The 27,687-nt window shown below is 37.5% G+C and overlaps 1 protein-coding gene across 11 annotated transcripts in view; it reads left to right on the plus strand.

Moving 5' to 3' along the window:
• Positions 1-27,687, plus strand: part of ZMYM4 (zinc finger MYM-type containing 4) — a 155,156-nt gene that overhangs the window by 43,560 nt on the left and 83,909 nt on the right. For all 11 annotated transcript variants that reach the window (XR_006601710.1, XM_045064181.1, XM_045064179.1 and 8 more), the window contains one exon: positions 26,558-26,603. Coding sequence is in view for 4 of the 11 variants with exons in the window: in XM_045064181.1 (XP_044920116.1) it covers positions 26,558-26,603 (46 nt within the window). In the remaining 7 variants the exon portion in view is untranslated. The remainder of the gene's footprint in view (positions 1-26,557; positions 26,604-27,687) is intronic.

Here is a 27,687-nt window from a genome sequence, read left to right on the forward strand (position 1 = left end):
TATTAAACTTGGTGACAAGTTTAGTTTAATTGTTCCAAACTTATACAGAATCATGGGAACATACATTTCCTCCTTCATAAGTTCATGTGTAAGGATAAATATAGCATTCTGTACATTCACATTGAAAGGGAGACATTATCCACTTACTCCAAATGACTTTTTCTATTTAAAGTCTAGATAGCTTATGTTTCTTCTTAGCTGTTACAAAAAGAAGTCATGAAAGAAGTCATTTTAAGGTGATAACTTTTCACAATTGAATCTGGTTTTGTTTGAAGCTGTTTTCACAGCAGTGACTAAAAATCTATACTGTGAATTTGGTGATAAATTTAGACTTTGATTTCTTCTCTTTTTATTAGGTTTTTATAGCTATCTAAACAGATTATTTCCATAAAAATACATAGTGTAAGTTTAACACTCAAGTGGTACATTCTGTGAATTTTTTTTTTTAAACCCTAGAAGTTTACACCTCTAATCCCCTGCAGGTATTTTGTCCACACTCCAGCCTCTCCCCACTCTGGTAACCAGTAGTTTCCTATATCTGTGAGGCTGTTTCTGTTTTGTTTTGTTTTGATTTTTAGATTTCACATCATATAGTATTTGTCTTTTTTTTCTGTTTGACTTAATTCACTTACTGTAATACCCTGTAGGTCCATCCATGTTACCACAAATGACAAGATTTCATTCTTTTTTGAGTGGGGTGGATTAAAGACTTTATATTTTATTTTATTTTATTTTGGAGAGAGAGAGAGAGAGCCTGAGAGTGGGGAGAGTGAGGGATAAAGAATCTCAAGCGGACTCCATGCTGAGTGCAGAGCCCAGTATAGGGCTCAGTCTCCTGACCCTGAGATCATGACCTGAGCTGAAATCAAGAGTCATACCCTTAGCTGACTGAGCCGCACTGGCATCCCATGATATCATTCTTTTTATGGCTGTGTGATATTCCAGTGTATATATATGTGTGTATATTTAATGTATTCACATGCCCACCCAAATCTCTATCCATTCATCTTTCGATGGACATGAGGTTGCTTCCCTGTCTTGGCTATTGTAAATAATGCTGCAGTGAATATAGGCGGGCATATTTCTTTGGAGTTGTGTTCTAATTTTCTGTGGGTAAATACCCAGAAGTAGAATTGCTTAATTATATGGTATTTCTTTTTTTTTTTTTTTTTTTTTTAAAGATTTTATTTATTAATTTGACAGAGAGAAATCACAAGTAGACAGAGAGGCAGCCAGAGAGAGAGAGAGAGGGAAGCAGGCTCTCTGCCGAGCAGAGAGCCCGATGCGGGACTCGATCCCAGGACTCTGAGATCATGACCTGAGCCGAAGGCAGCGGCTTAACCCACTGAGCCACCCAGGCGCCCCAATTATATGGTATTTCTACTGTGAATTTTTTGAGGAACCTCCATACTTTAATTTTAATTTTAATTTTAATTCCAGTGTAATGTACAGTGTTATATTCACTTCAGGTATACATTGTAGTGACTCAACAATTCCATATATTATCCATTATTTATCAAGATTAAGTGTACTCTCAATCCCATTTACCTACTTCTCCCATCCCCCACCCATGTCCCTTCTGGTAACCATCCGTTTGTTCTCTGTAGTTAAGTCTATTTTTTGGCTTCTCCCCCACCCCTTTTTTTTCATTTGTTTTTATCTGTGAAATCATATGGTATTTGTCTTTCTCTGATTAGCTTATTTTGTTTAGCGTTATACTCTGTAGATCCATTTATGTTGTTGCAAATGGCAAGATTTCATTCTTTATTATGGCTCAGTAATATTCCAGTTTATATATATACACCACATCTTCTTTATCCATTCATCTGTTGATGGATACTAAGGTTGCCTCCATAATTTGGCTATTGTAAATAATGCTGCTGCAATAAACATAGGGGTGTATGTATTCTTTTGAATTTGTATTTAAAAAATTTTTTTTAAAAGATTTTATTTATTTATTTGACAGAGAGAGAGAGATCACAAGTAGGCAGAGAGAGAGGGGGAAGTAGGCTCCCCGCTTAGCAGAGCCCAGTGTGGTGCTTGATCCCAGGACCCTGAGATCATCACCTGAGCTGAAGGCAGAGGCTTAACCCGCTGAGCTACCCAGGTGCCCCTGAATTTGTATTTTTGTAAGGGTCTGCATACTTTTGTATGGCTGTATCAATTTATGTTTCTTTTTTTTCCCTCTTACTTACTTTTCTTCTGACTGTGTACAAGTGTTCCTTTTTCTCTGTGTTTTTGCCAACACTTGTTATTTTCTGTATTTTGGTAATAACAAATCTGATAGATATGAGGTGATATATTGTGGTTTTTGATTTGCATTTCCATGATGATTGGTGGTATTGACCATGTTTTCATGTGCTTGTTGCCCATCTGTATGTGTTCTTTCAAAAAATGTCTATTCATGTCTTCTTCCTTTTTAATTTTTTCTTTTTTCATATTACGTTGTGTAAGACCTATATATATTTTAGATATTAACCCTTTATCAGACGTATAATTTGCAAATATCTTCTCCCATTGGGTAGGTTGCCTTTTCATTTTGTTGGTTTCCTTCGCTTTGCAAAAACTTTTTAGTTTGATGTATATCCATTTATTTTAGCTTTTGTTGCCCCTACCTGAGGAGACTGATCAAAAAAAAAAAAATACTGCTAAGACTTATGTCAAAGAGCTTATTGTCTGTTTTTCTTCTAGTGAGTTCCTGGTTGTGGGTCATGCATTCAAGTCTTTAATGCATCTTGAATATGGTATAAGATAGTGGTCCAGTTTAATTGTTTTACGTGTAGTTGTCCACTTTTCCCAACACCATTTATTGGTAAGTGTGTATCTTTAATAATACATTTCTTTTTCTTTCTTTCTTTCTTTTTTTTTTTTTTTAAGATTTTGTTTCTTTGAGAGAGAGAGACAGAGAGGGAGCATGAGAAGAGAGCATGAGCAGGGGAGATGGGCAAAGAGAGAGGGAGAAGCAGAATCCCTGCTAAGCAAGGAGCCTGACACAGGGGTTGATCCCATGACCCTGGATCATGACCTGAACTGCAGGCAGATGCTTAACCTACTGAGCTACCTAGGGTCTTCTCTTTCTTTCTTTACTTTTTTTTTTTTAAGCTATATCATTTTTATTTATTTATTTATATTATTATTTTTATTTATTTTTTTAACCTATATTACTTATTTTCCTTTTAATTAATTATGAAATTTTAATTAACATATGTATTATTTGCTTCAGGGGTACAGGTCTGTAAATCATCAGTCTTAAATAATTCATAACACTCACCATAGCATATACCCTCCCCAGTTCCATTACCCAGCCACCCTATCCCTCCCTCCCCACCCCACAGCAACCCTCACTTTGTTTCCTGAGATTAAGAGTCTCTTATGGTGTGTCTCCCTCCTGATCCCATCTCGTTTCATTTTTGCCTCCCTATGCTCCACAACCCCTGCCCTGCCTCTCAAACTCCTTATATCAGAGAGAGCATACGATAATTGTGTTTCTCTGATTGACTTATTTTGCTTAGTGTAATATCCTCTAGTTCCATCCACATCCTTGCAAATGACAAGATTTTGTTTCTTTTGATGGCTGTACAATATTCGATTGTATATATATATGCACCACATCTTCTTTATCTATTTAGCTGTTGATGGACATCTAGGTTCTTTCCATAGTTTGGCTGTTGTAGACATTGCTGCTATAAACATTCGGGGCACATGCCCCTTCAGATCACTACATTTGTACCTTTATTTATTTATTTATTTTTTAAATTTTATTTATCTATTTGACAGAGAGAGAGATCAAGATCACAAGTAGGCAGAGAGGCAAGCAGAGAGAGAGAGAGGGAAGCAGGCTCCCCGCTGAGCAGGGAGCCCGATGCGGGACTCGATCCCAGGACTCTGAGATCATGACCTGAGCCGAAGGCAGAGGCCCAACCCACTGAGCCACCCAGGTGCCCACATTTGTACCTTTAGGGTAAATACCCAGTAGTCTGATTGCTTGGTCATAGGGTAGCTCTATTTTCAACTTTTTGAGGAACCTCCATACTGTTTTCCTAGTGGCTGCACCAGCTTGCATTCCCACCAACAGTGTGGGAGGGTTCCTTTCTCTGCATCACCAACATCTGTTTCTTGACTTGTTGATTTTAGCCATTCTGACTGGTATGAGATGGTATCTCACTGTGGTTTTGATTTGTATTTCCCTGATGCCAAGTGATGCGGAGCACTTTTTCATGTGTCTGTTGGCCATTTGGATGTCTTCCTGGCTGCAGTGTCTGTTCATATCTTCTGCCCATTTCTTGATTGGCTTATTTGTTCCTGGGGTGTTGAGTTTGATAAGTTCTTTATAGATTTTCGATACTAGCCCTTTATCTGGTGTGTTATTTGCAAATATCTTCTCCCATTTTGTCAGTTGTCTTTTTTGGTTTTGTTGACTGTTTCCTTTGCTGTGCAAAAGCCTTTTATCTTGATGAAGTCCCAATAGTTCATTTTGCCCTTGCTTCCCTTGCCTTTGGTGATGTTTCTAGGAAGAAAGTTGCTGCGGCTGAGGTCAAAGAGGTTGCTGCCTGTGTTTTCAAGGATTTTGATGGATTCCTGTTGTACATTGAGGTCTTTCATCCATTTTGAGTCTATTTTTGTGTGTGGTGTAAGGTAGTGGTCCAGTTTCATTCTTCTGCATGTGGCTATTTGATTTTCCCAACACCATTTGTTGAAGACACTCTCTTTTTCCATATGACATTCTTTCCTGCTTTGTCAAAGATTAGTTGACCATAGAGTTGAGGGTCCATTTCTGGGCTCTCTATTCTGTTCCATTGATCTGTGAGTCTGTTTTTGTGCCAGTACCATCCTGTCTTGATGATTACAGCTTTGCAATAGAGCTTGAAGTCTGGAATTGTGATGCTGCCCAGTTTGGTTTTCTTTTTCAACATTCCTTTAGTTATTCAGTGTCTTTTCTGGTTCCATATAAATTTTAGGATTATTTGTTCCATTTCTTTGAAAAAAAATGATGGTATTTTGATAGGGGTTGCATTAAATGTGTAGATTGCTTTAGGTAGCATAGACATTTTCACAGTATTTGTTCTTCCAGTCCATGAGAATGAAACGTTTTTCCATTTCTTTGTGTCTTCCTCAGTTTCTTTTGTGAGTACTTTATAGTTTGCTGAGTATAGAATCTTTGCCTCTTTGGTTAGGTTTATTCCTAGGTATCTTATTGTTTTAGGTGCAGTTGTAAATGGGATCAACTCCTTAATTTCTTTCTTGTCTCTTGCTATTGGTGTATAGAAATGCAGCTGATTTCTGTGCATTGATTTTGTATTCTGACACTTTACTGAATTCCTGTATGAGTTCTAGCAGTTTTGGAGTGGAATCTTGAGTTTTCCACATAAAGTATCATATCATCTGCAAAGATTGAGGGTTTAACTTCTTTTCTCATTCAGATGCCTTTTATTTCTTTTTGTTGTCTGATTGCTGAGGTTAGGACTCCTAGTACTATGTTGAATAGCAATGGTGATAGTGGACAGTCCTGCTGTGTTCCTGACCTTAGGGGAAAGCTCTCAGTTTTCCCCCATTGAGAATGATATTTGCTGTGGGTTTTTCATAGATGACTTTTACAATATTGAAGTATGTACCCTCTATCCCTACACTTTGAGGAATTTTTGATTAAGAAAGGATGCTGTATTTTGTCAAGCTTTTACAGCATCTGTTGAGACTGTCATATGATTCTTGTTCTTTATTTTATTAATGTATTATATCACATTAATTGATTTGTGGATGTTGAACCAACCTTGCAACCCAGGAGTAAATCCTTCTTGGTTGTGGTGAATAATCCTTTTAGTGTACAGTTGGATCCTATTGGCTACTTTCTGGTGAGAATTTTTGCACCCATGTTTATCAAGGATAGTGTTCTGTAATTCTCCTTTTTGATGGGGTCTTTGGGATCACTAGTTTTGGAATCAAGGTAATGCTGGCCTCATAACATGAGTTTGGAAGTTCTCCTTCCATTTCTCTCCTTGAAACAGTTTCAGGAGAAGAGGTATTAATTCTTTCAATGTTTGGTAGAATTCCCTTGGGAAGCCCTCTGGCCCTGGGCTCTTGTTTTTTGAGAGATATTTGATGACCCGTTACTGGTTATGGGTCTGTTCAGGTTTTCTGTTTCTTCCTGGTTCAGTTTTGGTAGTTTATATGTCTCTAGGAATGCATCCATTTCTTCCAGATTGTCAAATTTGCTGGTGTGTAGTTGCTCATAATATGTCTTGATAATTGTTTGTATTGCTTTGGTGTTGGTTGTGATCTCTTCTCTTTCATTCATGATTTTATTGATTTGAGTCCTTTCTCTTTTCTTTTTGAGAAGTCTGGCCAGGGGTTTATCCATCTTATTCTTTCAAAGAACCAGCTCCTAGTTTCAATGATTTATTTTACTGTTCTCTTGGTTTCTGTTTTGTTGATTTCTGCTCTGATCTTTATTATTTCTCTTCTGTTGGGTTTAGGAGTTCTTTGCTGTTCTTTCTCCAGCTCCTTTAGGTGTAGGGTTAAGTTGTATACTTGAGACCTTTCTAGTTTCTTGAGAAAGGCTTGTATTGCTATATACTTTCCTTTCAGGACCGATTTTGCTGTGTCCCAAAGATTTTGAACAGTTGTGTTTTCATTTTCATTTGTTGCCATGAATTTTTTCAATTCTTCTTTAATTTTCTGGTTGACCCATTCATTCTATAGCCTCCATGTATTTGAGGTTGAGTTCTAGATTCAAAGCACCGTGGTCTGAAAATATGCAGGGAATGATCCCAATCTTTTGGTAGACCTGACTTGTGACTCAGGATGTGATCTATTCTTGAGAATGTTCCATGTGCACTAGAGAAGAATGTGTATTCTGTTGCTTTGGAATGGAATGTTCGGAATGTATCTGGGATGTCCATCTGGTCCAGTGTGTCATTTAAAGCCTTTATTTCTTTGTTGATCTTTTGCTTAGATGATCTGTCCATTTCAGTGAGGGGGCTGTTAAAGTCCCCTACTGTTACTTTATTATAATATTGCTATATTTCTTTGATTTTGTTTTTTAAAAAAATATATTCTATTTATTTATTTGACAAGTAGGCAGGGACCTGCAGAGAGAGAGGGGGAAGCAGGCTCCCTGCTGACCAGAGAGCCCGATGTGGGGCTCGATCCCAGGACCCTGAGATCATGACCTGAGCTGAAGGCAGGGTTTTAACCCACCAACCCACCTAGGCGCCCCTGATTTTGTCATTAATTGGTTTATATAGTTGGCTGCTCCCATGTTAGAGGCATAAATATTTAAAATTGTTAGAACTTCTTGTTGGACAGACCCTTTAAGGATGACATAGTGTCCTTCTTATCTCTTACTACGGTCTTTGGCTTAAAATCTAATTGTTCTGGTATAAGGATTGCCACTCCAGCTTTCTTTTGATGTCCATTAGCATGGTAAATTGTTTTCCACTTCAAAACCTTAAATCTGGAGGTGTCTTTGCGTCTAAAATGAGTTTCTTGCTGACACATCTTATTTTTTTTACCCATTCTGATACCCTTTGTCTTTTAATTGGAGCATTTAGCCCATTTACATTCAGGGTAAATAAAGATTGGAACTTAGTGCCATTGTACTGCCTGTAGACTGTTACTGTGTATTATCTCTGTTCCTTTCTGGTCTGTTATTTTTAGGCTCTCTTTGCTTCGAGGACCCCTTTCATTTATTTTATTTTATTTTATTTTATTTATTTATTTGTCAGAGAGAGAGGGAGAGAGAGCGGGCACAGGCGGACAGAATGGCAGACAGAGGCAGAGGGAGAAGCAGGCTCCCTGCCAAGCAAGGAGCCCGATGTGGGACTCGATCCCAGGACGCTGGGATCATGACCTGAGCCGAAGGCAGTGGCTTAACCCACTGAGCCACCCAGGCGTCCCTCGAGGACCCCTTTCAATATTTGCTGCAGGACTGGCTTGGTGTTTGCGAATTCTTTTAGTTTATGTTTGTCCTGGAAGCTTTTTCTCTCTCTTCTTTTCTTTTTTTTTTTTTTTAAGATTTTATTTATTTATTTGACAGACGGAGATCACAAGTAGGCAGAGAGGCAGGCAGAGAGAGAAGAGGAAGCAGGCTTCCCGGTGAGCAGAGAGCTTGATGCGGGGCTCGATCCCATGACCCTGAGATCATGAAGGAGCAGAAGGCAGAGGCTTTAACCCACTGAGCCACCCAGGCGCCCCATCTCTCCTATTTTCAATGACAGCTTAGTGGGAGATAGTATTCTTGGCTGCATATTTTTTCATTAGTGCTCTAAGTATATCATGCCAGTCCTTTCTGGTCTGCCAGGTCTCTGTGCATAGGTCTGCTGCCAATCTAATATTTCTATCGTTGTATGTTACAGACCTCTTGTCCCGAGCTGTTTTCAGGATTTTCTCTTTGTCAGAGACTTGTAAGTTTTACTATTAGATGATGGGGTGTGGACCTGTCTTTATTGATTTTGAGGGGGCTTCTCTATGCCTCCTGGATTTTGATGCTTGTTTCCTTTGTCAAATTAGGGAAATCCTCTGCTGTAATTTGCTTCAATATGCTTTCTGGCCCTCTCTTTCTCCTTCTTCTGGGATCCCAATTATTCTAATATTGCCTCATCTTATGGTATCACTTATCTCTCGAATTCTTCCTTTGTGGTCCAGTAGTTGTCTCTTTTTCTCAGCCTCTTTATTCTCCATCATTTGGTCTTCTATATCACTAATTCTCTCTTCTGCCTCATTTATCCTAGCAGTAAGAGCCTCCATTTTTGGGGTGCCTGGGTGGCTCAGTCATTAGGCATCTGCTTTCGTCTCAGGGCATAATCACACAGTCCGGGGATCTAGCCCTGTATTGAGCTCCCTGCTTGGCGGGAAGCCTGCTTCTCCCACTCTCACTCCCCCTGCTTGTGTTCCCTCTCTCTCTGTGTCACTCTTTTTCAAATAAATAAATGAAATATTTTTTTAAAAAGCCTCCATTTTTTATTGCACCTCATTAATACCTTTTTTGATTTTAGTTTGGTTAGATTTTTAGTTCTTTTATTTCTCCAGAAAGCGATTTTCTAGTATCCTCCATGCTTTTTTTAAGCCCACCTCGGACTTTGATAATCATTGTTCTGAACTTTATTTCTGACATATTGCTAATGTCTGTATTGATTAGATCCCTAGGCATTGGTATTGCCTCTTGTTCTTTTTTTGTTGTTGTATTTCTGCCTTGTCACTTTATCCAGATAAGAATAGGTGAATGAGAGAACAAAATACTAACAAAATACTAAAAAGTGTAGCAGTGACTCCAGAAAGATATTCACTAACCAAATCTGAAGAGACCTGAAACCAGGGGATGAAGAAAGACGGAAAAAAAAGGAAACAGTAGTTATATAAACACACACACACACACAAATATATATTAGACTGGTGAATAGAGCAGAATTTGATTTTGGGTTATTTTGGTCTGTTAGAAGACACTACCTCCTATAATTTCAAAGAAATAAAAACTTAAATATGTACAAAAATAAGGGTAAACATGATGAAGGGATGGAATATGAATGTAAAAATGAAAATTAAAAAAATGATTCTTAAAAAGGAATTGATAAGAAGTTGGTTAAATAAAGAAAAGAAAAGAAGGAAAGACTGTCATCAGTTTGGAGACTAGAACATTGCCATGAACTAGATATAGGGTATATTTTGATCTGTTAGATGAAACTTTATCCCAAAATTTTGAAGGAAGAGAAAGCTATATGTATACAAAAAATAAGGTTAAATACAATGAAGGGATAGAATATGACTATAATAATGAAAATTTAAAAAGAATTTTTATTTTAAAGATTTTTAAACAGGTATTGATGAGATAAAAGAGTTTTAAAAAGGTTAAAATAGGATTGAGGAAAAATTAAAAAGAATAAGAGAAAAGTAAAATTTAAGAAATTAACTTTGAAAGACTATAGAATCTTGGGGACAAAGCCATGAATTGTATTTGTTGTTTTCCCCTAGCTCTGGAGTTCCATGGGTCTCACTGATTGGTGAACTTGGTCTTGTCTGGATATTCTTGCTCATCTTCTGGTGGAGGGGCCTGTTACAGTGATTCTCAAATGTCTTTGCCCTAGGTGGAATTGTACCGCCCTTGCCAGGGGCCAGGCTAAGTAATTTGCTCGGTTTTGCTCTTGGTAGCTTTTGTTCCCTGAATGCTTTGGAGGATGGGAATGAAAATCGCGGCCTCCCAGTCTCTGCCCTGTAGGACTTGAGAGCTTGGGGCCCCACTCCTTAGTGCGCCCTCAGAGAAAAGCAATGAATATCTTCCGTCTCTCTGGTCTCTATCTGTACTTCATGCTCATCTGGCCTGTGACCAAGCATTTCTGTCTCTGGTGCATGGCCCCATTTGGAATCTCCAAACTCAGCAGATTCCTGCAGTGCACTCCTGTGCCACTCCTCCCAGATGAGAAAGGAGGGGGAGTCTTCCTGGATCAGCCACTTGTGGGGTTTCTGCTTGAAGAGCAGTGGCCTGACTGTGCCTTGGATCACAGTTTAAGGTGACCCTGAGCTGAGAGCCCTCTCCTTGGCTCCCTCTTTGCAGCTGGCTTCCCTGCTCTGATACCTGGGAGCTCTGCCACACTTAGACACCCCTGGTCTTTTTGTGACCCTGTGGGTCCCGAGACCACACTGTTGCTGCAAGGGCTCCATTCCCCTCTTAGGCTTTGGAGTGATGGCCCTCAGTGGAGTAGATTTCTAAAAGTTCTGATTTTGTGTTCTGCTGCTTTACCCCTTGCTGGGCGCTGACCTCTCCCCTCGTCTTCTCTCTTTCTAAATATCGCCTTGGATTCACTTCTCTGCATATCCTACCTTCTAGAAAGTGGTTGATTTTCTGTTCCTAAAATTGCTGCTCGTCTCTTCTCTCTCCTGTTGAGTTTGTAAGTGTTCAGAATGGTTTGATAACTATCTAGCCGAACTCCTGGGGTCTGATGATATTTAGGTCTCCTACTCCTTCTCCATCTTCCTCCCAAGTCCCAATTTTTTTTTTTAAGATTTTATTTATTTGTCAGAGACAGAGGGAGAGAGAGCGAGTGAGCACAGGCAGACAGAGAGGCAGGCAGAGGCAGAGGGAGAAGTAGGCTCCCTGCCGAGCAAGGAGCCCGATGTGGGACTCGATCACAGGACCCTGGGATCATGACCTGAGCCGAAGGCAGCTGCTTAACCAAGTGAGCCACCCGGGCGTCCCCTCAATTTTTTTTTAGAGTAAGTTCTACACCCAACATGGGGCTTGAACTCAGAAACCTGAGATTCAGGATTCGCATGCTGTACTGACTGATGGACGCCATAATAAAACATTTTCTAATGGCCGAGTTCAGAAATTTTTGAACTTGAAATTAATTCAGTTGCTTCATTTTATAGAATTATTAATTTGTAAAATCCAGCTTACCTCACCTGCTTTTACTTAGAACTTTGGTTTTTATTCTACACAACCTTTAAGAAACATTATTAAACTGGAGTGCCTAGGTGGCTCAGTCAAACATCTGCCTTTGGCTTAGGTCATGATCCTGGGGTCCTGTGTTTGAGCCCCACATTGGGCTGCTTCTCCCTCTCCCTCTGCCTGCCACTCCCCCTGCTTGTACCCTCTCTGTCAAATAAGTAAATAAAATCTTAAAAATAAAAAAGAAGCATTACTAATAAAGCATGCTGACAGCACATGAAATATGAATCAGAAATGCTGGGGGGGCACCTGGGTGGCTCAGTGGGTTAAAGCCTCTGCCTTCGGCTTGGTGGGGCGCTCTGCTCCACAGGGAGCCTGCTTCCTCCCTCTCTCTGCCTGCCTCTCTGCCTACTTGTGATCTCTGCCTGTCAAATAAATAAATAAAAATCTTAAAAAAAAAAAAAAAGAAATGCTAGGTATATCTACTGTAAGTTGATAGTTTTATTTTGATGGAGTAGTCAAGGCTATTTAATTTTTAGTTCATTCAAAGTAATTTCAGTGGGAACAATTATTAACTTTACATAAGTTTTACAATGAATATACATATGATTCTTTTTAAATTTTTCATTTGCTTATTTTATCTCTATTTATTTATTTTTTAAAAGATTGTATTTATTTATTTGACAGAGATCACAAGTAGGCAGAGAGATAGGGGGAGGCAGGCTTCCCGCTGAGCAGAGAGCCCGATTCGGGGCTTGATTCAGGACGCTGAGATCATGACCTGAGCCAAAGGCAGAGGCTTTAACCCAGTGAGCCACCCAGGCGTCCCTCATTTGTTTATTTTAAAAAGATTTATTATTTAGAGAGAGCTTGAGTGTGAACGCATTTGAGTTGGGGGAGTAGCAGGGGGAGAGAATATTCAAACAGACTCCCCACTGAGTAGGGAGCCCAGCAGGGCTTGATCCCAAGACCCATGAGATAATGACCTCAGCTGAATCCAAGAGTCAGACCCTTAACTGACTGAGCAAGCTAGGTGCCCCTGATATGATTACATTTTAAAGGAAGATTTGTTAATATCCTAATAAATCATTTAGTTAGGAAATGCCATTATGGAGAGAAAATGAGATTTACTTTTATTGTATCTTTATCAAGTTTTCATTCTCCCATTACACCAATTCGTTTTCTTAATTTATGCCTCACTTGGAGTGAAATGTGAGCATCAAGTTTCAAAGTTTGGAGAGAACTTTCAGGATTTTGTAGACCAGTTTCATTAATTACAGGGGTTGAAAAATGTGAGACCCCAAGGAAGTAAGTTTCTTGCTTAAGGTCTGTAAGTATGTTAGTAGCAGATCAGTGACTAGAATGGAGAAATACTGATATTTATAGTCTTTTTTAAGACCTGTCACATACTTGACAGCAAATATTTTCCACATCTAACTACTTTTTTCTTTGTTTAGTTTGTGCTCACTTTGCTTAAGGTTCTATTGCCACAGTTTTGTTAAATAATACCAGTCCCCTAACAACACATTTCATATGTCATTTTCGTGGTATGCGAACTCTCAGTTTTTGTGTAGTGCATAAACTGTGCTAGCTCTTCAGTTCACAAATCAGTAGGTAATTACTAGATGTCAGTTATGAACAATGACTAGTCATGTTACTTCTCTCAAAGTCTATTGGAGATTGGTCACTGTGCGTCTGTTCAGTTCTTGCATAAACAACAAAGGATGTAGTTGTGTTACTTCTTTGTCTTCTAATGGTAAATCTGTGTGGCATTTCACAAAACTGGGTAATCAGAGGGGAGGGTTGACCAACAAAGATCAAAGTGCAGCAAAGAAGTGAAAAGTGATAACACTAGATTTGAAAATTTGGATATCATAGATCATTTGAAAACAGTGACAGAGTATAGGTCACTATATGAAGGTATAGGCCTATATGAAGGTATAGTAGGAACTATATTGAAAAACTTGGAAGTATATAAAAAACAAGGTAAAATCACTTTAACATCATTAGATTTAAATTGTAATAGGAACTCAGTTTGGCTATTATTTATTAGTGTTGAAGTTTATTTGCTGCATGAAAGAAAACAAAAGAAAAGGAGACTGAAGAACTTTTTATTGCTAGTGAACGATGTTTTCTTTTCAGAATCAGCATGGATTAAGCTACTAGAGCAAATTGGGATGATGAACGAACTTCACATCCAGATTCCAAAGATTAATGAGCAAGTAATTATCATCAACAGTTTAATGTGCGATCAGTCTGTTTGGGAATGCAGGCCATCAGTAACTTAATGTGATGAAAGATACAGTGTTCATAAAGGGAACAGTATTCATATGAAGCCCAAGGAACTTACAGTAAAGGTGAATTTATCAACATGAGTGAGGAAAGTCATTGTGATAGAAAGGATGAAGATGTCCCAAAGGAAGGGATTCTAGCAAAAATTCCACATTAAAGAAATTCTTGGAAATATTTGATAAAATATTTGAAACGTCAAGGGTAAAAGGTTGGAAGCTGAACCATACTTCGAACAGCTGTAGAGAATTTGCCAAGGCATAGAAAACCTGTTTAATCTGTGTGATAAGTTATGTGAGGAAAATGAGAAGGCAAGAACTGCCTACTCTTGGTAAGGTTTTTTTAAGAAAAAAGAGAACACTCTTATTTTTTATGTTTGTTCTGTTTTAAATTATAAAATAGTGAATATTAATCACACAATACTTGCCATTTTCCTGTGCACTTATAATTGACAGTTAAAAAGTCTTAAATGGTTTTAAATGTTATGACAGAAATTTTACAGTTCACAGAACAGTTGTGATTTTTTCCCCCCTCTGATTAATGAGATTGCTCAGTTTCAGCTTGCAGGGTCTTTTTCATGGTTGTGCGCTGCAGTTCAAAGTGAGTACTGTTTTGTTACATTTTCTAACTTGATAAAATAATTATAAAGATCATTGGTATGAACAAATTTGAAAGTATAAGTAAGGGATGTTTAAATTGGAATAATAGTAGGGAAAGATAAGCATTACCATTTGGGGTTGAAGGAAAGAGCGAAGACATTTAATTTTGAGTGGTCTCTTACTAGTATAAAAAACATTTTGAAGTTTCTGCTTAATCTTTGAGAGTCTTGTAAATTTTATTTTTATCTTAAAGATCTTATTTATTTGAGAGAGCGTGAAAGAGTGTATGCGTGCACAGAAGGGGAGGGAGAGGGACAGGCAGACTCTGTGCTGAGTGTAGAACCCGATGCAGGCCAGAACCCAGGATCCTAAGATCATGAACTGAGTCTAAACGAAGAGTTGGACATTCAACTGCCTAAGCTACCCAGGCACACTTATTTTTGTAATTTTTAAAGGTATACTCTTCGGGGACACCCAGGTGGCTCACTTGGTTAAGCAGCTGCCTTCAGCTCGGGTCATGATTCCAGGGTCCTGAGATCGAGCTCCACATCAGGCTCCCTGCTCAGCAGAGAGCCTGCTTCTCTCTCTCCCCCTCTCCCTGACGCTCTGCTTACTTGTGCTCTCTCTCTAACTCTCTGTCAAATAAATAAAATATTTAAAAAAAAAAAGGTACACTCTTCGGATGTTTAAGTTTTTATTTTAAAAGAGCTTTACATTACTGACTTTTATTTTTTTGAAGATTTTTATCTATCTGAGACAGAGACAGAGAGCATGTACAAGTTGGGGGAGGGGCAGAGGGAGAGGGAGAAGCAGACTCCCATCTGAGCAGGGAGCCCAATGTGAGGCTCCATCCCAGGACCCTGGGATTATGACCTGAGCTGAAGGCAGTCATTTGCTTAACCAACTGAGCCATCCAGGTGCCCCCTTTAAATTACTTATTAACTAATAAAAATAATTCATTTATTCAGCAAAAGTTTATTGAACTTCTGTTTTATACTAATCATTGTTATAGGTGCTAGGCTTACAGCAGTATCCAACACAAAAATCTGGAGTAGCATATACTTTAACCTGTTTCCTTTTCTTTTTTCTTTTTTTTTTTCCAGACTTTTTTTATTTATTGAGAGAGAGAGAGAGAGTCAAGCATGAGCAGGAGAGAGGAGCAGAGGGAGAGGGAGAAGCAGACTTCCTCTCCGTTAAGCAGGGAGCCCGACATTGGGCTCCATCCCAGGACCCTGGGATCATGATCTGAGCCCAAGGCAGGCGACCAAAGGACTCAGGCACCCAGGCACCCCGAACTGTTTCCTTCTTTGAGAAATGTCAAATCTCTAATTCTTTATAGAGTCTTGATTTAATTTAGACTGAAGGAAACTAGATATTTTTAATTTTTATATAACTCTAGAGGCTTTTGTATAAAAACAGCATTTTAAAAAATTGGGTTCTGTTTTAGATGGTCTCCACAGTGGGGTTAAAACTCCACACCCTGTTGTCCGCAGATTGAGCTACAACAAGAATGGGACATTTCATGTGACAGCTTCAGAAATACATATAGGAACTTGATTCCATATAGCATTCCCAACTTTAGAGTAAATTTTTTATAGAGCTATTATAGACAGATCTGCTGTAGTAGTGCTGTGAAAGAGAATTGTGAATTCTACCTTGTTCAGAAAGTTGGGCATATGTGCATTGTGTGAGATTATGGCATTATTAACGAGTTGTAACTTTAGTTCAGTCAGGATAGCTGAATAGATGTTTATGGTGGAAATATGACTAGAAAAGCTAAAGCACTGTGTGTAATGGTTGAGAGGCATGAAACTACCAGAAAGACTAGGTAAGCTACTGGTCATTTGTAATAAGTCGAGCATTTGCTTTTGGGGTAGGGAGGCAATGGGAATATGAAGGCAGGAAAAGATGAAGCAGTTGAGGTAGGAGGAGCCAGATTTTGGATGTTTGGACTTTTTTTGGGGAGCCTTTTTCAGAGCTCTTTGTGTAAATATATGTATGTTCCCTTAAATTCTCAGAACTGCATTTCTTCATTTGTAAAATAGAGGTGCTGACAGTACTTATTTGATCAGATTTGGGGGAGACTAAATTGAATTAGGTCATGTAAAGTGCTTGGAAAAAAGTGCCAGGCATAGAGTGAGGTTCTTGCTAAGTTTTAACCACTAACTATAATGGTTTGGGAATCTCTGCCTCAGGATCTCCTAAAATATTCCATAATCAGGCAGTTGATAGAAATAGTCACAAATGGTTAATAACTATTCAGAAAGATTCTTATTCAAAATTTTAAAAATGAAAATGAAAATGATTAAATGGAAAATATCACAACAAAATGCAAATTTAAGCAATGAGATTACATTTTTCCCTACCAAACTGAGAACGATGAAAAACACTTCATACCAAGTTGTGGAGAAATTCTTAAGAAATAAGAATTCTGGGATACCTGGGTGGTTCTGTTGGTTGGGCGGCTTCCTTCAGCTCAGGTTGTGATCCCGGGGTCCTGGGATTGAGCCCCACATTGGGCTCCTGGCTCGGTGGGGAGCCTGCTTCTCCCTCTGCCCGCTGTTCTCCCTGTTTGTGCTCACTTGTTCTTTCTCTCTGACAAATAAATAAAATTTTCAAAAAAAATAAAATAAAATAAAAAATAAACAAACCTAAAAACACAAAACAAAAATTCTGCCTATTGGTTTCTGTATATATTGGTGAAATGCTTTTGGTGGGCAATTTAGTAACATCTATCAAAAATATATATTCACCTCTGCCCCATCCCTTTTTTTTCTTGCAAAAAGGTGTTTCTATTAATGCACGGGGACAGGACCTGTGGCAGAAAAGAGTTTCCTCGTCTATGCCCTTTAACCTCTTGATTCCATTTTTAGGAATTGATTGTATACACACACACACAGACACACACATATATGCTCACATATGTAAGCCAATTTATATATACAAGTATGACAACTATAAATAGTACTGTATTGAAAAATGGCTGGAAACAACCTACATGTGCATCAGTATAATATAATAAAAGATTATGTGGCCGCTCTTTTTTCTTTTTCTTTTTTTTTAAAGGTTTTATTTATTTGACAGCACGCATAAGCAAGCATGGGGAGTAGCAGAGTAGGATATTGACATTGTAATGTTATTAATATAAACTTTTACCCCAGATTGTCCTTAAGGATTTTCAGTTTCTAAACCTGTTTCTATTTCTGGTAATATGACTTTCCTATCTTACTAGGGTTTGTTTTTTCAATTTGTTTTTAATCTGTTTGGTATTTATTTTGTTGTAAAGTGTGAGGTGGTGATCCAAATTTTCTCACCTTAAGTGATTACTGGTCATATTCTCACTCTTTTTTTTTTTTTTCATATTCTAACTTTAAAAAAAATTTTTTTTTAGATTTTATTTTATTTTATTTTATTTTGACAGACAGAGATCACAAATAGGCAGAGAGGCAGGCAGAGAGAGAGAGAGGAGAAAGCAGGCTCCCTGCTGAGCAGAGAGCCCGACGTGGGGCTTGATCCCTGGATCCTGGGATCATGACCTGAGCCGAAGGCAGAGGCTTTAACCCACTGAACCACCCAGGCGCCCCTCATATTCTAACTCTTAAGTAAACCTTGAACTTTGTGTTTTCTATTCTGTTTCATTAATCTACTAATTTTCATGCCCATACCACATACTTGATTTATTGTACCTTTGATATATGATAGGGCATACTTTTCTCCTTGCTAATATTATAATTCAGTATTTTCTTTGATATTCTTTTTAGCTTTATTTTTCTAGATGTCCTTGATAATTGTTTTATCTACTTACCTCTTACTCCCCCACCCTATGTCTTTTGTGAGGAAATTATATTCTTCATAGTATGGAATTTTTTTTCTTTTGTCAAAATGGTATATTATCTGTTTACTGTCTGAAAAATTTTGTAAGTTCTTAGATAATTTTATGTATTTTTAATTTTCAAAATATTTTTACTTATTTATTTTAGAGTAGGTTTTTTCTTTTTTTAAAGATTTTATTTATTTATTTGACAGACAGAGACCACAAGTAGGCAGAGAGGCAGAGAGAGAGAGGAGGAAGCAGGCTCCCTGCAGAGGAGAGAGCCCGATGTGGGGCTCGATCCCAAGACCTCGGGATCATGGCCTGAGCGGAAGGCAGAGGCTTTAACCCACTGAGCCACTCAGGCGCCCTGGAGGTACACCGAGCCACCCGGGTGCCCCGAGAGAGAAAGAATCTTAAGTAGGCTCCTTGCCTAGTGCAGAGCCTGTTGTAGGGCTTGATCTCATGACCCTGGGATCATGACTTGAGCTGAAATCAAGAGTCAGTTGCCTAACTGACTGAGCCACCCAAGTACCCAAATGGCAAGATTATTTAAAGAAAACCTCAAACATATTATTTTGGAGTATACTTCTAAACTAAAAATTGACCTTGTGTTAAAGTTCGTTAGAAACATTCAAACCTTTGATGCTGATGTTACTCACTGAGAAAAGGTTTGTATTTCTCGTATTTATTTGATCATAGAAATCGTTCTATTGTAATGTATCTTGCAGATTTTACATAATAAATATTGAGAAATGCAGAATCAACGGCATTTGGTTAATATACGAGATAACACTAATGCATTACAATAGGCACAATACGATATATTAGGGCCTGTAGGTATCCCAGGATGAAAAAAGTTTTATCTAGAAAGTGATACTGACATATACGTAAGTTAAATGTGCCTCAATGGGTTATCAGGCAAGGCTTCCTTGAAGAACTACACTTTGAAGAAGCAATGGGGTTTCATCAGGTAGATGTCATTACCAGTAGGTAGAAAAACAGTAGGAGAGTAGTATGATTAGAAATTTGGGTAGGAGTGAGAAATTATTTTCACTCCATAGCCTGAGGAATTATTTCCTGACATCTCTTACAGTGCTTTTTCTTAAGGTAAAGACCATTATCTAATCACTAATATTTAGGGGACCAAACTGAGAAACTAAGACAGTTTTGAGAGTGAAGAGGAGCACATTAATAACTAAATGGATATGATAGTCATAAACAACAGTACCACTGGTTAAGTGGAGTGTGGTCACCCCATCTGTGAAGAATGTCCTTTGGTGTTTGGCCCATAAGTTGGCATTAGTTTTATCTTACAGACTGGCCTGTTTTACTCACAGAATTCTAATTTGCCTAGACTTTTTGTTTCTTGAATTTTCTATTCTTGCTCCTTCTAAGAACCTTTACATTTGCTGTTCTTTTCTTTAATCTTCTCTTCTACCTTTTCACCTGTTTTAATTCTTGGTAATCATCCTTTAGATCTTAAATTAAGGAACAGTTCCTGACTTGTATAGGTTAGCTCATCCTGGTAGAGATTTATCTGAATCACCAAGATGTTTCAGAAATAGATGTTTCAGAAATGAAGATTCTTACTATTGAAGGGAATAGGGGAACACCCTAATTTTGAGAGTTCTCATTTGACTTCTAGGGTCTTGGGGCTGTGACTAAAAGGAAAAAGGGGCCAGTTATAAAAAGATCATGTTTTAGAAAAGAGGAAGAAAATGAAGCACATTTGACAGTTTTTATTCTCTACTTAATTATTTATTTGACAGAGCGAGAACATACAAGCAGGGATGGGTGGCAGGTAGAGGGAGAGGGAGAAGCAGGCTCCCTGCTTGGCAAGGAGTCCGATGTGGGACTGGGATCATGACCTGAGCAGAAGGCAGATGCTTAACCTGCTGAGCCACCCAGGTGCCCCAATAAGTAGAATCTTTATTAAAAAAACTTATCCCAAGATCCAGTAAATTTCTAATTTTGATTTTTTTTTCTTTTCAGGTGGGTGTGGGTGGTAAGGCTTACCAATTCACAGTATATTTGGATTTTTCCCCCCTCCTTCTAGTGTTTTGTTTTATAACTAAAAATGTACTTTATCCCCAGTGCTTAATTTTTGCAATACAGGGGCTGAGTCATTTGCCTAGAGCTTTCCTTTTATTTTAAGCAATAGAATTATTTTATAAGTGAAATGTTCTAGTGAACCCTAATTTTTTTTTTTAAAGATTTCATTTATTTTATTTGACAGAGATCACAAGTAGGCAGAGAGGCAGGCAGAGAGATAGGGAGGAGGAAGCAGGCTCTCTGCTGAGCAGAGAGCCCAATGTGGGGCTTAATCCGAGGACCCTGCGATCATGACCTGAGCTGAAGGCAGAGACTTTAACCCACTGAGCCACCCAGGCGCCCCATGAACCCTAATTTTTTAATCAAGGGAAGATATCTTTTAGTAGTGTGATAATTATAGCTTGCATTTATTGTGAATTTACAGTTTGCTAAGCTCCATGCTTAATATATTCATTTAATCATCCGGACAATCCTGGGTAGTAGGTATTACTATTTTTATATGTTATGGATGAAGAAATTTAAGTCTAAAAGTTGTTTATCTGGTAAGTGGCCAGAGTTGGATTCAGACTCATGTGACCTGAGACTGGAGTGCATGCTCTTAACTTTGTGCTGTCATACTTTTTAAGGTTGTAAGTTTTATTTTATAAGTTTATGCATGTAACATTTACATGTTTTGAAGTTAATGGGTAGAACCCATGAGACTATTTCTACAATTAAAAATGAACTGGTATTTTTTGTCTTAAATCAGTATCTACACTTGTTTATTTAAAAAATTTTTACTTTTGGTTTCATAGTATTGAGAAAATCCCTGCATATACACAATAATTATTACAGACTCTTAAAAATTAAATTTGGTTGGCTTTTAAATTCAGTTAAATCTATATGAAATGTGAGGGATGACTAGTAGGACATTAATTTCATAGATAAATTTATAGAAACTGCTTATACTAATTTCTTATAAATGTACAGGTTGGACAAGAAGCACTCAAACATGGTTCATAAAACCATTATATCATCACCAAACTAAGTGTTACTTATAAGTTTTTGTCACCCAGTTGTTGAGATATAGGTGAAACAGGTATCCTGGAGTCTTGCCTGTCATTTAATTGAGAGTATTTTTAGTGTTACCTGCTTGCACATTGTTGAGCAGCCACACAGTTCAGTAGTTTTTAATATTTTCATTGTTGTGCTATCACAGTCAGTTTAAGGACATTTTCATCACCGAGAAAGAAGTCCTGTACCCATATTGACTACAAAGCTGTAATAAAAAAGTATAGTACTGGTACAGTACCAGTACTGTGGTATCTAGTATCTATCTATGTGTCTAGATAGATATGGTATCTAGACACATAGATCAGTGGAACAGAATAGAAAGCCCAGAAATAAGCCCATGTTTGTATGGTTAGTTAGTCTATGACAAAGGCGGTTAAGAAGGGAAAAAACAGTCTTCTCAGTAAGTGCTAGGAAAAACTAGACAGTTACATACAAAAAATAAAACTGGACCACTTTCTTATACCATATACAAAAAAATAATTTCAAAATGCATTAAGGACCTAAATCTGAGACCTGAAACCATAAAGCTCTTAGAAGAAAATATAAACAGTAATTTCTTTGACTTTGACCTTAGCAGCATTTTTCTAGATATGTCTCTTCAGACAAGGGAAATAATAGCAAAAATAAAATATACCAAAATAAAAAGCTTTTGCACAGTGAAGGAAACCAATAAAGTGGAAAGGCAGCCTAGTGGATGGAAGAAGATACTTGTAAATGATAAACCTGATAAAAGGGTTAATATCTCACATATGTAATGAACTTACACAACACGAAAAAGAACCAAATAATTTGATTAAAAATGGACAGAGGATCTGAAAATACATTTTTCCAAAGAAGATGTAGAGATGGCTAACCGGACTCATGAAAAGATGTGCAACATCACTAATCTTTGGGGAGATAGAAATCAAGATCACAATGAGATATCACCTCACATCTGTCAGAATGGCAGAAGTAACACAAGAAATATGTGTTGGTGAGGATGTAGAGCAAAAGGAACCCTTGTGCACTGTTGGGAATATAAATTATACAGCCACAAGAAAGCATCTGTATAGAGGTTCCTCAAAAAACTAAAAATAGAAATACTGTGTGATTCCACTACTGGGTCTTTACCCAGAGAAAATGAAAACACTCATTTGAGGAGGTACATGCAACCTTATTTATTGTGGCATTATTTACAGTAGCCAAGATATGGAGCAACCTTAATGTCCATTGCTGGATGAATGGATGAAGAAAATGTGGTATATGTACACAATGGAATATTACTCAACCGTAAAAAAGGAGGAGATCTTGCCATTTGTGACAACATGCATGACCCTGGAGAGTATTAGGCTAAGTGAAATAAGCCAGAGAAAGACAAAAACAAAGTGATTTCACTTGTGTGTGATATCTCATAAAGCAAATGAATAAGCAAAAAGGAGAACCAGACCCATAAGTAGGGAGAACAAACTGGTGGTTGTCAGAGGGTGTGGTGCTGGGCAAAAAGCAGTCAACGGGAATGGGAGGTACAGGCTTCCAGTAAGGAAATGAGGAGGTTATGGGGATGAAGGGTACAGCATAAGGAATATAGTCAGTGGTATTTTAATCATGTCATATTAGTGATATGTGGTAGCAACACTTCTGGTGAGTGTAGCATAATGCATAACAGAGAATTGTTGTATCTCTGTGTTGTACACCTGAAACTAACACTGTGTCAACTATACTACAATTAAAAAAAGAAAAGAATGAAAAAGCATTCCTACTCTTGCTACTCCCTTCAGCTTTAGGCAGGCACTAGTCCATTTTGTCTCTATGGTTTTGAAATGTTTACCAGTGTCAGAAAAAAAGGGGGGGGGACACATTGTGGATGATACTGTATATTACAAACAAACTTGTTAGTTGCTTGGCATCCGTGGCAATATTTTCAGTCTTTGTCTTTGTTTTTGTTTTCTGTTTGGGAGGGAGGGAAAGAGAGGTAAGAAAGCAGTTTCTGTTTTGAACTGTAGAGAAGAAAATTGAATCATAGAATTTTTGCCAAACAAACAAAAGTGTTTTCTGAAGTGTCTTCTTATGTTCTTCCCATCTAGGTCTTTTTATTTCTTCTGAATCATAATTAGTTGCTTCTGTTTCTTGTATCCAGTATAATTTTAATCCATTTTGTTAAGTATTTTTCATAATAAAATTTGTATGGTATAAGTTTTTTTTTTTCTCTTAGAACTTGAAAATCATTGAGCTTTTGTGTTCCAGCTTGCAGAGAAGTATGATATCAGCTTGATTGTTGTTTCTTACAGAACATGGTTTTAGTTAGGAGACTAAATCACAATACTATATTATTGCTTAGGTTTTGTTTGTTTGTTTTTAAGATTTTATTTATTCATTTGACAGAGATCACAAGTAGGCAGAGAGAGGAGGAAGCAGGCTCAATGCGGGGCTCGATCCCAGGACCCTGGGATCATGACCTGAGCTAAAGGCAGAGGCTTTAATCCACTGAGCTACCCAGGCGCCCCTTGCTTAGGTTTTATAATCAGTTCATATAATTATATGTAAATGGTATATAATCCAATTTACCTTAGAAAATCCCTCTAATTTACCCATAAAGTATAGACATATCACCATGGGTAGTGTCACTACTACGTTTTATCTTTTCTTATATCCTTGAGCAAGATTGTAGTTTCTTCTGTTGTGTATGCAAAGTGTATAGGAGCAGTATTGTATAACATGTGTCTTATCTTTAAATGCTTAGATCCCCTTCTGTTCATACAAGTACTTTGATTTTTTGGCTTGCCGAGTCACATGTCCCATTTCTCTTTTATTTTGGGTCATAACTCGTTGGGTAGTTGGTAGGTGGAGTGGCCTTTACTATTTCTTTCCATTCCTTTTCATGTTTATATAGTTGAGTTCAGTTATGTTAAATGTGTTTTATGAATCACCTACAGTATAATCTTTTTTTACTCCTCTGCTGTTTTCTTTATTTATTTTTTATTTTTTTATTTATTTATCAGAGAGAGAGGGGGAGAGAGCGAGCACAGGCAGACAGAATGGCAGGCAGAGGCAGAGGGAGAAGCAGGCTCCCAAGGAGCCCGATGTGGGACTCGATCCCAGGACGCTGGGATCATGACCTGAGCCAAAGGCAGCTGCTTAACCAACTGAGCCACCCAGGCGTCCCTCCTCTGCTGTTTTCTTTTGGAATTCTGAAATTTCACCAGGATGTATCTTTTTTCCATCTCTTCTTTGGTGTTTGGTAGGCTCATTCAGTCTCAAGTGTTTGTATTTTTTTGTTGAGGAAAATTTTCTTCTGTTATTTCACCTTTCCATTATTCTCTCCTGTGGGGGTGCCTTTGAGATTGCTCCTAGACCTACTACTTCAGTCCTTCCATGTCATCATACAGGCTGTCTTTTCTAGCTCTTTGACTTTGTTTTTGTTTTTTTTTTTTTAAGATTTTATTTATTTATTTAACACACACACAGAGAGAGAGAGAGAATATAAGCAGGGAGAGTGGGAGAGAGAGCAGGCTTTCCGTCAAGCAGGGAGCCCGATGTGGGACTTGACCCCAGGATGCTGGAATCATGACCTAAGCCAAAGGCAGACGCTTAACGACTGAGCCACCCAGGAGCCCTGTGATTTTGTTTTTGAAACAGAATTTTATCACTAGACTTTCCAGTAAAATTTAAATTTTTGCTGTCATTTTTCTGTTTCTAAGTAGTTCCTTGTCTCCTTGTCATGGTTGTTTCTATTTTTCTTTTTTTTTTTTTGTATCTTAGAAGTTTCCTTTCTGTAAATTGTTTCCTTCGAGAGTATTGATTCTCTTTATTCACCTTGAGCTTTCTCCTTCACACGGTTTTTTTTTTTTAATTTTTCTTTTTAAAATTTTATTTATTTATTTGACAGAGAGATCACAAGTAGGCAGAGAGTCAGGCAGAGAGAGAAGGGGAAGCAGCCTCCCCACTGAGCAGAGAGACCTATGTAGGGCTTGATCCCAGGACCCTGAGATCATGACCTGAGCTGAAGGCAGAGGTTTAACCCACTGAGCCACCCAGGCTTCACATAGTTAATTTATTTCAGAAACCTGGGATCGTTGGTTGTCTCTTCACATTTATACATTTCAGATACTATAGATTACTACAGCTAGCTTTTGTGTTTCCTCTGTAGTTACGTAGGTATCTAGGCAGTTCTTTTTGAGAAGTTTCTCTCTTGAATGGGGATACATACTTTGGGCGTCAGTGGACAATGTTTATCAAGAAGCAGCCTTCCTTGTGTTCTTGCCTTATTGATGAGTAGCAGGAAGAAAAACAAGAGGCTGGAATGCTCACACTTTCCAAAATGAGGAGAACTTTACAGACTAAAATGGAGCATGGGAATGTTTTTAGCTTCTGAGTAGAGTTGCCTTTGTTGTAGTTCCTACCCCCCATCCAGGCCTCTGATAGATAGATAGATAGATAGATAGATAGATAAAATTTTCCTTTTTTTTTTTTTTTTTTTTTAAATAATCTCTACACCTAACATGAGGCTCGAACTTACAACCCAGAGATCAAGAGTGGCATGCCTCACCCCTGAGTGAGTCCCATCCCTCCCCCCACCCCTTCTGGATCTCTGTCTTAAGGATCCAAAACTACTTCAGACTTGGCTCTGCTTCTGTCTTAGGCCATAACATTATGGAAATAGGAACCATTTCATTTGAAATTTGAAAATTTGGAAATTTGGCTTTCATTTGAAAATTCTTTTTTTTTTTTTTTTTTAAAGATTTTTTATTTATTTATCAGAGAGAGAGAGGGGGAGAGAGCGAGCACAGGCAGACAGAATGGCAGGCAGAGGCAGAGGGAGAAGCAGGCTCCCTGCTGAGCAAGGAGCCCGATGTGGGACTCGATCCCAGGATGCTGGGATCATGACCTGAGCTGAAGGCAGCTGCTTAACCAACTGAGCCACCCAGGCGTCCCTCATTTGAAAATTCTAAAATGAAAATTTGAAAATTTGGCTTTCATTTGAAGAGTGGCAGATTTTTGGCCAAGAGCAAAACGTATTTGATGCTGATTGTTCTGTTTAATTTTGATTAGAAGTTTTATGTAGTTACCAGTTAAGTGTTAGTAAGTTTTTTGTAAGTGTGGCTGTCTTTATTATTATTATTTTAAATGTATATGACTATGTATTTTGTGACTTAAAAGTGATTTAAAAATAAGTTTTTTATATGAGGGCATGTATTTATTTTTGGTTTGGGGCTTTCATGTAAGGATTTCTTTTGTTCTAAATTTTACTCTGTGTGGCAGTGTTTTGTTTATGTTGTGAATTTGTATACTTTGGGTTGGAAATTACAGGTTTTGGGGGAGTGAGGAGGGATACTGGAAAGTAAGATAGAATGTGACAATAATGTTATTTTTTTCTTTCCTTTTTTGCTTTTTCAGTTTGAGCAGAAAACTGGTGCAGTTTTTGATGAAATTGTAGAGAACTGTAAGTACCATTTTAGAAAAAAAACAGTCATGTCCTTAGATAGATAGTAATCGAGTCTAGATAGAGCATTTATCTGTAACAGTGTTTAATTAGGGCCTATTAATGTGATGGTATAATTTGATTTAGTTTAGATCTCATCACCCTATTAATATCTTAAGCAAATTAATCTTAATTGTAAGAGTTTTACAATTTTTTAGTAAATATTTTATTCTCATAGTTACTAATGTTGAAATATAGCCATGTTTTGTGTATGTATGAATCATATAGAAGCTTATAATTACTATTCAGTAAAGGTTATACTTTGTTTACAGGGTCTCTTAATTTTCTGTTTATAGTCTTTCTGTGTTACATGATTCTCTTAAAAAAAAAATACCCAACTTTGTTTCTTAGGATTATAAAAGTAATACATTCAATTTTATAATACAAAAATGATTAAAATAGAAAATGAAAGCCTTTGTCTTCACTATTCTCTAAAAATAATCAGTTTTAAAAGTTTAATATATATCTTTCCAGACTTTTTTTCTGTGAATATATATATAGATCTATAGATGATGAATGGGGATTTTTGTATGTCTATAGGGATCGTGTGGTACTGTTCTTCCTTTTTTTATTCAACTGCCTAAACGTCTTTCTATGTCAGTGGATTTTGGCCTATTCCATCCTTTCTGATGGCTACTTGGTATTTCATTGTATGGCTGTATTATAATTTAACCAACTTAACTCTTTTATATATGTGTATATTATTTTCAGTTTTTTATTATTACAAACAATATTACAAACAATATTAAGTATGTATTCCTATACATACTTGTTGTTTACTTGTTGAAGTAGACAAAGTGAGTGTATCCTTTTCTGTAGAATAAATTCCAAGAATAGAAGTGATGAATCATCCAAGGGAATTTGTATTCTTAAGATAAGTTTTGTTATCTAGCCTTACTGAGTCAAGGAGAATATGCAATTTTTTGTTTTGTTAATTAAGGTAACTTCCATAAGTAGGGTCTATGAGTACTTTCTTTCTCTTTGGAATTAGTTTGTTAATATTTTTGAGAGATAAGAGGTTTTTTAGACTACATAGTGAGAGGTA

Source organism: Mustela putorius, unplaced genomic scaffold, assembly GCF_011764305.1.
Source record: "Mustela putorius furo isolate JIRA1106 unplaced genomic scaffold, ASM1176430v1.1 tig00003853_pilon_pilon_pilon, whole genome shotgun sequence".
In the NCBI taxonomy this organism is placed as follows: Eukaryota; Metazoa; Chordata; class Mammalia; order Carnivora; family Mustelidae; genus Mustela; species Mustela putorius.